Source organism: Amaranthus tricolor, chromosome 16, assembly GCF_026212465.1.
Source record: "Amaranthus tricolor cultivar Red isolate AtriRed21 chromosome 16, ASM2621246v1, whole genome shotgun sequence".
In the NCBI taxonomy this organism is placed as follows: Eukaryota; Viridiplantae; Streptophyta; class Magnoliopsida; order Caryophyllales; family Amaranthaceae; genus Amaranthus; species Amaranthus tricolor.
This window is the reverse complement of record NC_080062.1, coordinates 21,961,493-21,972,467: the sequence shown is the minus strand read 5'-3', so window position 1 is coordinate 21,972,467 and position 10,975 is coordinate 21,961,493. Positions and strand designations below refer to the sequence as shown.

The following is a 10,975-nucleotide window of genomic DNA, read 5'->3' as shown; positions in this document are numbered from 1 at the left end:
TCGTTAATTTTACCATTACTTTATGCAAAAGGTTCAATACGAACAAGGATTACTCATATCATATTTTTGATGTTGATTTCGGATAGGATTTTGATATTAATCTATTCAAGGGTTTTGTTTGTTCTTCACATGCTCTTTACGAATACTAAGGGCATGTTCTCTTCGTTCAATTTGATTTGATATGATCTAAATTTACAAATTTCTGATATGATCTGATCTGATCTAATTCAGCCTGATCTAATCAGATCTGATCTGGTATGATTCGAGTTGATTTGGTCTAGTCAGCTCTAGTCTAATGTGATCTGGTCGGCTTTGGTCTATGTTGATTTAGTAGTAGTAGTCGGCTCTGAATTTATTTGTATTATATATTTTTGACAAATAAAATTTTATTACTTATCGAGAAAAAGCCAAAACAAAAGGGTATATACATCAAAACTGAGCGTCCCAACTAAGCCCGACACTAAAAGCATCAATATGACAATCAACCTCACCGTATAGGAAGGGTATCAAGATCTCACTCTTCATGTACTATCACGCCAAGAAGGGAAAGCCAAAAGGAGAGTAAGACAACAAACATGGCAGCATGCTAGTCAATAAAGAAAACTAACAACAATAGAAAATAAAACAATAAAACTATATATGTCTTTGCGCAATCCAAGCAACATCTGGAGCAGAGATTTGCTTTGAAATAATAGTTGTTATTCTTAACATGGTCTCCTCTTTGATGCTTCGAGTGACTTGATCAATTCTTTAGAGACAAAAATTCCAAATCACCTCATTCATAGCACGCCAAATCGCATAGACCAAGTTGCTTACATCTGTCAAAACCACTACGTTCTTCCCATATGACATCTTGAAACTTCTCGTGCTCAGATTCTGCAAACTTGGTGTTTATATATTGATATCTAACCATACCATCATTTCTTCCAAACATTTCGAACTAAAAATGTAATTGAAGTAGATGTGGTAGATTGATTCTGGGGCAGTGGTGCACATAGGGCACAAATCCTCTTCAATACAACCCATGCCCTTAAGCCTGCTCTTCGTTTTCAATCGATCTAGTATTAATCACCAAAAGAAGCGTGCTCTAGGTAAGGAAGCTCTATTCCAGATAGTATCAGTCTATGGAATTCGTGGGTTCTTCCCTATCAATTCTTCATACACATTTTTAATAGAGTAAGTGTTCTTTAGCATCTATAGCCTAAGACGCTCCTTTACATTAGATAACTTCTTAAGAACCCAGCTACTTGTGGTGGGTGGATTGAAACACATCCAAATCACCCCTTCATATAAATCTCATGCACTTGTAGCCATGCTATTTTCCCAACAGCTGCAAGATTCTATGTTTCAAGACATCTAATACCCAAGACACCTTCACTATTTGGTCTGCTAACACGCTTCCAGTTCACATTGCCAGGACCATTAACTATCCTGCTTACCAAACCACAACTACAATCTACAGATATCATTAACTTGTTTTATGACTTTCTTAGTAAAATAGACAATTGGCACCAATAACTTGTTATACACATCAAAACAATATTTACTACCTGAAGTCTTGCAGCATAAGAAAGTGATATTGGATTCTAGCAGTCATTTTAACTACAATACCATCACAGTCAGCTGCAGCTATCCTCTTTGAGGTGAGTGGAACACCTAGATACTTGAAAGGTCACCTTCTTCATATTTGAACTTTTTGGTAAGCACCAAGCTAGCCAAGTAGATGGCTACTTATTATTATTATTATTATTATTATTATTATTATTATTATTATTATTTAGTTAATTTATTGCTATTAATATTATAAATATTTTAGTAAATTAATTAATTAATAGAAAAATTACCTATAATAATCCAACTTTTCATAATTTTTGTATAATAATTCCAATATTGCACCATGAATAATCCTAATTTTAAGGGGTATATATCTCAAGTAAACTTGGATAACCCAATGACCTGTTATAGTAGGTAATTCAACAAAACAAGTAAACTTAAAATTAATTAAAAATTAGAGAAAATTTTTTAAAATTTTACATAAAGAATTCTAAATACATAAAAAAATCATAAATTTTTTTAACATTTTTTCGACATTTTATTTTAATTTATCTTTTTTCAAAAACAATAAAACTTATTATAGCAAGTCATCCGATTACCGGATTTACCGTAGGAAAATACCCCTCAAAATTGGATTATTCATGATTAATCAATAGGTGGATTATTTTAGGAAAATCACAAATAGATTGGATTATTCTAGGTAATCTTTCCTTAATTAAGTACTCTGATACACGGACACGCCAATTGACAGACGTGTCCCGTGTCGGACACGGACACGCGAAAATCCGTGTCTGACACGCCAAATGAAGTGTCCAATATTTTAATATTTTTCCGAACACGCGGACACGGCTAGGACACGCAAGGGACACGGCAAGAGTGAAGGACACGTTTTTTTAAAAAAAATTTTAATTGAAAACAAAAGAACAGAACTGAGAACACTCGAACTCACTGTTTCCCTCTCACTCAATTCCTTCTCTTTCACTCTAACCCTAAAAACTCTACTCAACTTTTCCTCCACCTCCACCGTCGCTGCCGCACTCCCGCACCATGCCACCGTCGGTAGCTGCTCCATCACAGACGATTACGAACACTCGAACTTAGTGCTGCGTTGCTGCTGCTGCTGCTCCTAAAATCGAAATTTTTGATTTTATTTAAGGTATTTTCACTCTTTATCCTAAACCCTAATATTAATCTTGTTTTAATCTTTAATCTTAGTGTTAATCTTAAATTCTTAATCTTGTTGACTTTCAAGTGGAAATAATTGGTGCCATTTCGGCCATTAGTGTTAATATTAATCACACATCCAAACCCGAATAATCTTCAACCTTCTATTTGGGTTTCACGGATTCTCCAACTTCTAGATGGTTCACCTTCAATGGAGGTCAATTTAACTGATTATTGCAGCAATTTTTTGATTAGACTATCACCAAATTTTGTTGCTTATATGTTGAATTCAATCAATATTAAAACAAACCCAGATATTGTTTATCGATTCTTTAATTGGGCTGGTAAGCAAAAGAAATATAATCATAAAGTTGAACGTTATGTTTCCTTGATTCATATTTTGAGTGTTTGAAATGCACAGCAACTGTTTGTTCATATGCATCTTCATTTTTAGCATTTTTTTTGAATTTTTAATGTGATTTTTTCTTAAAAGTTCAATTCTTCATTGTGGTTTTTTTAATGTGTTTGTAATTTGATTTTTAAATTTTTAATTGTGGTTTTTTGAATTTGAAGAGTTCAATAATGTCTAGTAGTGGGGCTAGTGGCTCTGATTCATGCAATGTTAGTGGTGATTTCAATATGTTGTTAAAGGGAACAAAATGAGTTCAATCTTTAATTTGATATATTTATTATATTATTATTTTTGTGTCCCCGTGTCCGCCATTTTTAAGTTGGCGTTTTCCCGTACCCGTGTCATGTCCGTGTCCGTTTTAGTGCAACCTAGATTAAGTATACATTATTAATTTTTTTTTTTTTGAGATAAAAAAGCATTCATTCATCCACAAAAACAATACAAACAATCTAAGGAACCCAAGTACCTACACATGCATCAGAAATAAATAAATTATTATTATTATTATTATTATTATTAAAGAATTATTTATTTATTTACCTCTTTACCAGACGAATTTCATGGGAGCTCAAGACTGGATAATCTTGTACGAAACAATCTCGATGGCAAGCACGGAGAACGGATGCACCGACTCAGAAAAGCAAACATTTAAAGACCGGATCAAAATCATAAAACACTACTAATAATTTCGGAATTACGCTAACATTAGGCAATCACAAGACATAATATTAGCAAAGCTGTCTACAACCGAACCATATGTTGTATACCACAATGCAATGCCGACATTCATTCATTTAACAAAGTCTGAAGTTTGCAAAACATAACTGATAACCATGAAATCCAAAACTAACACAAAAATTCCAAGCTACAACAGCATAATGTCACTCAACGAAGCCTCCTTGCTTCTCTCTCAGATTCGAGAAGGGTAAGAATATCACCCTCTCTGACAGGTCCCTTGACGTTCCTCATGATGAAACGGTTCTGATCGTCCAAGAATTTGACTCTAACTTGAGTCACTTGACCCCTTGATCCAGTGCGGCCAACACACTTGATAACGACAGCATGCTTAATTTGAGACTCCATTCTGCAGGTTATACAATTACAATTGGAATTATGTCAGCATTTTCTTTCACGGATCATCAAATAACTTACAAAATCCATTATATGCTAGATCTCTGATTCTACAAAATCGTAAAGAAGCCAAGTTAAATTCACCACATCATATTATTGAAGTTGGAAAACATCAAACCATTGCATACTAGAACACCCAAATTAGAGAAGCTGTCAACGCTATTCTCATGAAGCCCCTCTCTTTCGCCAGTTGAAACACATTGGACTAACTCCCAACAATTTGACCTTTCCTTTTGTTGCAAAGGCTTGTGCCAAAAACTCAACCTAAACTACCCCAATTAATTTGTGCCCACATATTGAAATCACCCTTTTGCCCTGATATCTTTGGTGGTACTGCAGTTATTGATATGTATGTATAATGTGATGATTTGAATTTTGCACATAAGGTGTTCAACAAATTGAGTGACAGAGATGTCACTTTGTGGAATGCAATGCTTTTGGGTTTGGCATATTCAATATCTATCGACCAATTTCCCCGACTTCTTTGCGCATTAGGCTAAATATTGCAATGTTTGGATCAAATCATTCTGGTACTCATACAATCAACGAACTTCCTGGAAACATTATTTCCTACTCGTTTTGCTTGGTCTCATGGAGGAAGACAAGATTTTATATGTGGTTCATTACTGGATAAGAGTTTTGGTTTTTAAATTTATTTTTGGTGTACATATTGATTGTAAATTGATCATGATGTTTCCCTTTCAAGTTTCTTGTTTATGCAAGTGGACTGAGCATATACTTATTTCTCCTATGGAGGAGATTCCTACTGCTGCATTTCATGCTATTTGTAACACCAAGATATCATGAGGTCACTATTCAACTATGAAATGAAAGAAAAAGAAGATAGGAGGAAATGGAGATGGTAGAAAGAGAGAAGGTGAGGGAGAGTACTTTGGATAACTTGGGTATTTGACAATTAAGTTGGATCAACAGTCAAAAAAAGTTCAATCATCGGATTTCAATGACATGGTTACGATAAACGCACTTCTCATTTTATACTAACCAGAACTCAATATAAACTTTGAGGTTAGAATTAATAAATAGGCAAACTATATAGCTATATTTTCTAACTAATTCTTTAAATTTTAAAGGGTCCCAATTTAAAAACACATAAAAATTTTCATAATATTAATCAATTCACAAAAATCATTATCCCAAATGTATTGTACCATGAGTCTCGAAATTTACACAGCTAGAATGAAACAAGTGATCATACCAATTGACACAGTACAAATTTTCGTTCAACTGCTACAAAAAAGTTTCCCAGTAATAATAACTCACAAGGCAAAATAGGCACTCAAATCAAAACTTAAAGCAATGTTTGGAGCAATAATTTTATTTAAAAATCTAAAAATAGACTCAAATTTAATCTTTGGCAAATCAATCAAATTTAATATCAAATTTGAGCCAAAAATTCCACAAATGGTTTTAAAAATGGGTAAAGTTGAAAATATGAGACCTCAAATTCTTCTTTTATGACTTCATAATTAAATTTATGATTTAAAATAAATTAGTTATTTCCAGGCAAACCTAAATAAATTCCTCAGATTATAGCCTCGTTCTTGGGAAAGAACGTGCATAACATAAAGCTCAAAAGTACCAATTTTTTCTTTCAATAGCTTAACTCTAATTTAATATCCTTATTATCAATAAAAAAAAATTTCTTTCCGTACCATAGATATTGAATACTTTTACAAATTACTTGCAACATTTGCTTTTTCATACAGTCCAATGCACTAATTTAATCCTTAATATCTCTAATTATGTATAATAAAAAATTATAAAAATTTAATTATTAATAATCTTTGCATCGAAACGAATCAAATAAGATCTTACTTGATTATATTTTACCTTATAGATTAAAAATTAATCACAAATTAAGTAAGATGAGTGATTAGTGTAAGAATTTCTAACGTTGCGAGTAATTTGGAACGGAGGAAGTAGCTAGCATAACTACAACCTTATACCGCTAACAGGTAAACGTTTGCAGATTCAAAGTATTATCTCCAACACAAAAATATAAAAGCAGACACAAAAATAAAGAATTTCTTTGACTGAAAAAACACAAATGGATTGGACGCCATACAAAATTCATAATTCCCGGAAAGCTTACAAACATTGAACATCTTGAAGTGAAATATTAAAACCAGAATAATTTTCATGTTGAATTATAAAAAAGATTGTTAGATGATTACAAAATTGAAGAACGAAGGTTAAAGAAAATACCTAGATTTGAAAATTAAGATTATACTCTAGAGCAGCACCGAACAATGGAAACAGAAACGACTCTAGAGCAGATGAGGAAAGAAGTCTTAAATAGGATTAGGGTTTATACAGAGGACCTCTTACTTTATTTATACCCATTCCCCTTCCTATTTAAAGTAGGTGAACTGTGAGACCAATAGCCTAATGGGCCCAATTATAATTTTTTACACTATACGATCAGTAATTGATCAATTTAAAGTCATAATTACATATTAATCATTTTATATATATAATTGATCGATTAATGGTTTGAATTGATCACTTTAACATTAAAATTAAAGACTTTAAAAAGATCATATTGATCCGGTTAAGGTTATAAATATATAAGTAGAAATGAAACACTTGAATGCTAAAATTAATCACTTTTAAGTGAAAATTTTGAATTTTTTAATTTTTAATTGATTCATTTACGATTTACTTCAAATTCAAATTTCATTTAATGGCAGAGTTGATAACTACAAGGTCAAAATTAATTTTTTCAAAATTTTTGAGTTTGGTCCAACTCATAAGAAACACGCCTCTTGATGAAACGGTCTCTTGTGAGTTTTTGTTCTATTTAATTAGCTTTTTGTTTTGATGTGTTCATTTAGATTATCGGGTCGATTTTGAGACATTCTAATTTTTGTATTTCAATTTTGAAATGAATTTGAAAATTCATAGCTCTACTAAATTAAAAAGAGAAATAGAATTTCATATAATTTCTAAATCTACTTGTTCTAGACAAAAAATAGAATATACATAGAGAGAAATAAACTAAATTGAATATTTCTATTTTTTTTAATTTCAAATAGTTATTTGAAATTCGTATCATAAAAGAATAAAAATGAATAAGCCTAAAATAAAATATAGTTTATTTAATTCCGGTGCATGTGGAATTTATGTGAGCCCGCTTAGCTCAGAGGTTAGAGCATCACATTTGTAATGCGATGGTCATCGGTTTGATTCCGATAGCTGGCTTTTCTCTAATTTTAGTTGTATTTGTTCAATCTTTTTATTCTTTATATTATATCTATATTTATTCTATTTATCTATATATCTAAATATATATATATTTTTTTGAAATCGAACAAAGAAAAGAATAAGGGTGCCTTTTTCTTCTTCAAAACGATCTATTATGTTATAGAAACTTCTAACTCTAAATAAAAGAAAAAGGAAAAGAAGAGGGGTCAATCTCGGCCGAACAAATCTGAAAAAACTCTTTCTTTTCTTTTTTTTACTTATACAAAATATATAATGAATTATAAATTATCTAAAATAATTAATTATTCCTTTCTAATTGAGAAAAGAATAGTCTAAATTGGACAAAAAATCGTTTTTACATTAATCAAAAAAGCAAAAAGGTTTTCAAATCTAAAAAAAGGTCTGTTGAGCGCCGCGGATCGACTTCTAGTAAATAATAAAAAAAATAGAGAGAGATGGGAGATAGAAGTGAAAAAAAATTTGAAATATCTCTCAGCGGTTCACCAATTATTTGAATATTGGCAGGTCTCTTTGAATGTCTTGTCTGGAAAGAGGAGGACTCAATGATTATTCGTTCGCCGGAACCAGAAGTAAAAATTTTGGTAGATAGGGATCTCGTAAAAACTTCGTTTGAAGAATGGCCCAGACCTGGTCATTTTTCAAGAACAATAGCTAAGGGCCCTGAAACTACTACATGGATCTGGAACCTACATGTTGATGCTCACGATTTCGATAGCCATACCAATGATTTGGAGGAGATCTCCCGAAAAATTTTTAGTGCCCATTTTGGTCAACTCTTCATAATCTTTCTTTGGCGGAGTGGTCTTTTGAATTAGTTTTAAATTAGGTTTTGTGTTTATGTTGGGTTTTCCATAAATAAAGTTGGACTAAATCGAATTCCATTACAAAGACAAAAACACATAGAATTTGTACAAATTTGGAAATAGCAAATAACAATTTTGGTATTCAAAATACTTCCTCTATTCCATTATACTTATTATACTTTCCTTATTTCACCATTTAAATTACTTATTACGCATTATTTTTGGAAAAAAATAATTATGAAATGTTTATTATGCTCTTGCTTTTTTCATATCATATACCTCATTTACTTTTACATCTATCTCTTTAAAATGTATTCGAAACGCAAACATATACATAAATGATACATGAAAGGTAAAACAATTTGTATTCTTGATTTGTTATTGTTATTTCATTTCATCTATACTTCTGTCAACCCTAACAAAAATATTTGGAAAAAATTTTAAGAAACAAAGCATCCAACCAAGATTGTTCGGATCGGGATCGTACGTAACATTGTAATTATTTGGTGGAATGAATTGTTAGATCAAATCGTTTGATACGATTCTACAAATTTGTAAAAATAACAAGTTATATTATGACCATGTTTATTATTTGATCATTTTCAATATAAAAAAGCACAAAAAACACATGCAATCTTTCTTAAAATTTTGCTTAAATTTTAAAAAAAAATCATATCTTACTTGTTTAACGTTGTTTTGATTCTCTTTTCTATATGAAATGACAAAAATATATATAAAATAGACACTACTCACAATATATATTTACATTTAGGACACATAAACACTTGGGATATAATAATGAACCATGGTCATAAAAAAACAAAGATACTAGAAAAAAAAAATGTCAAAATACAAGTTTCAAAATAATCAAAAATTCAAAATACATATTACTTAAAGAATCATGGACATAAGTACATAACAACTAACAAACTATTTAAAAAAAAAAAAAAAAAAAAAAAAAAAAAAAAAAAAAACCAAATTCAGAATTCTAAACAAAATCAAATTAGGGTTGAATCCAGATGTTGCTGCTTAAAACTGACAAGTTATTTTAATCAATTACACCATCAATTACAAAAGAATCAAATTCCCATTTTAATCAATTACGCAATTCATGGTATTCTTTTTAATCAATAACAATACCAACAATAAAAAAAGTGTTATTTTAATCAATAACAATAGAAACGCCCATCAACAAAATCATTTATCAACAATAAAAAAAACGAGCAACATGTATAAAAACCATTGAAGACTATGAAAAGACAAGAAAATTTGGGATAAAAATAAGGGAAGAACCTGAAGTGAAGACTGATTAAAGATGGAGAAGATCGAGTAGCACAGCACCACAGGAACAGATCGTTGAAGATGGTGAAGTTTGAGCAGCAGGAACGAATTAATTGAAGGATTTAGGGTTTAGGTAAAGCTGCGGGTTTTGGGGGAAAGAAGGAAGGAAGATGGGAAAGCTGATTAGGGGTAATTAAGGGTTTTTGTGGACTGAAGAAGGTCAGGCCCAATAATAAGGCTTTGAGGAAAATTTGAAATGAATAAGATAAATTATCAACAAAATAAACGAAATAAGATAAGTTTCAACTTATTTTCAAAAGTAAGTGTACAATTGATTTGAGATTGTTGCAAACAAATCAAAAGTAAACAAACTAGCTATTCCCAGTTACTAACTGCGAACAGCTTTGACTTTTTTTTTTGACCTGTTCGTAGTTACTAACTGCGAACAGCTACTTCACGTTTTTTTTACCTGTGCGTATTTATGGAGCATGCTGTTCGCAGTCACTAACTGCGAACAGATCAAAAAAAAGTCAAAGTTGTTCCCAGTTACTGACTGGGAACAGCTAGTTTGTTTTTTTTACCTGTTCGCAGTTACTAACTTATCTTATTTTGTTCATTTTGTTGTTAATTTGTCATAATCATTTCAAATTTTCGACTTTCAATTGGGATCGCTAGGATCGTTAGTAAGTTGCGATGTTTATCGATCTTGACCAATCCCACTGATTCTATGCATGATCCTTGACGTTGGGATTGATCTGGGTCATATAATTGTACAATTTTACGATTCAGATCGTAATTTTAACATCCATGCATCCAACTTTGTTGCTGACGTCTATTCAAGATAGTATCCTGAACTTGGGACATATAAAGAATTACATCTAACTATAGTGTTTTTAACTTAAAAAAAATTGAACTAAGGCAAAGCTAATCGAATGTGGGACTAGCGTCGCGAGGTGCATCCATGGATGTGAAGTGCGACGACCTTCTGTCAGGTCGAACATTTATTTCGTGGAAATAAAGTTTTGTTTCATAAGCCTTTGTGTTGTTACGACAATGGAAGTTTTTTCATGATATAATTGATTAATTATCCGTTATTAAGGAGTTCTATGATGTATAATTTACAAATCTATTTCTAAAAATAGAGGAATACATGGAATTCAAAAAATAATTTATATTGTGAAATCTAAGAAATTTTTTTTATCTTTCTCTTGTGTTTGAATTTGTGAAGAAATTTATAAGCTCTTTCTAAGAATTTTAATTTTATATCTTTCTAAAACACATATTGGCGGTGGGGGTGGGGAAAATGTCACAATATGAAAAATTTGCACATTGCCTTTAATATATACTCCCTCCTATTCAGCTCAATTGTCCCATTTATTTTTTC

At 31.2% G+C, this 10,975-nt stretch overlaps 1 protein-coding gene and 1 non-coding gene across 2 annotated transcripts; one reads left to right on the top strand and one right to left on the bottom strand.

The window, feature by feature from the left end:
* Nucleotides 1–3,835: 3,835 nt before the first annotated feature.
* LOC130802919 (40S ribosomal protein S28) lies at nucleotides 3,836–9,791 on the bottom strand. Its single transcript, XM_057667036.1, has 2 exons — nucleotides 9,604–9,791; nucleotides 3,836–4,214 (listed from the first exon to the last, which is right to left on the bottom strand). Exon 2 carries the CDS (start codon nucleotides 4,211–4,213, stop codon nucleotides 4,016–4,018), a length of 198 nt encoding a protein of 65 aa, XP_057523019.1. The 5' UTR covers nucleotide 4,214; nucleotides 9,604–9,791; the 3' UTR covers nucleotides 3,836–4,015.
* Nucleotides 7,411–7,483, top strand: TRNAT-UGU (transfer RNA threonine (anticodon UGU)). The gene has a single exon. It is a non-coding gene; the product is annotated as a tRNA-Thr (tRNA).
* Nucleotides 9,792–10,975: the final 1,184 nt, after the last annotated feature.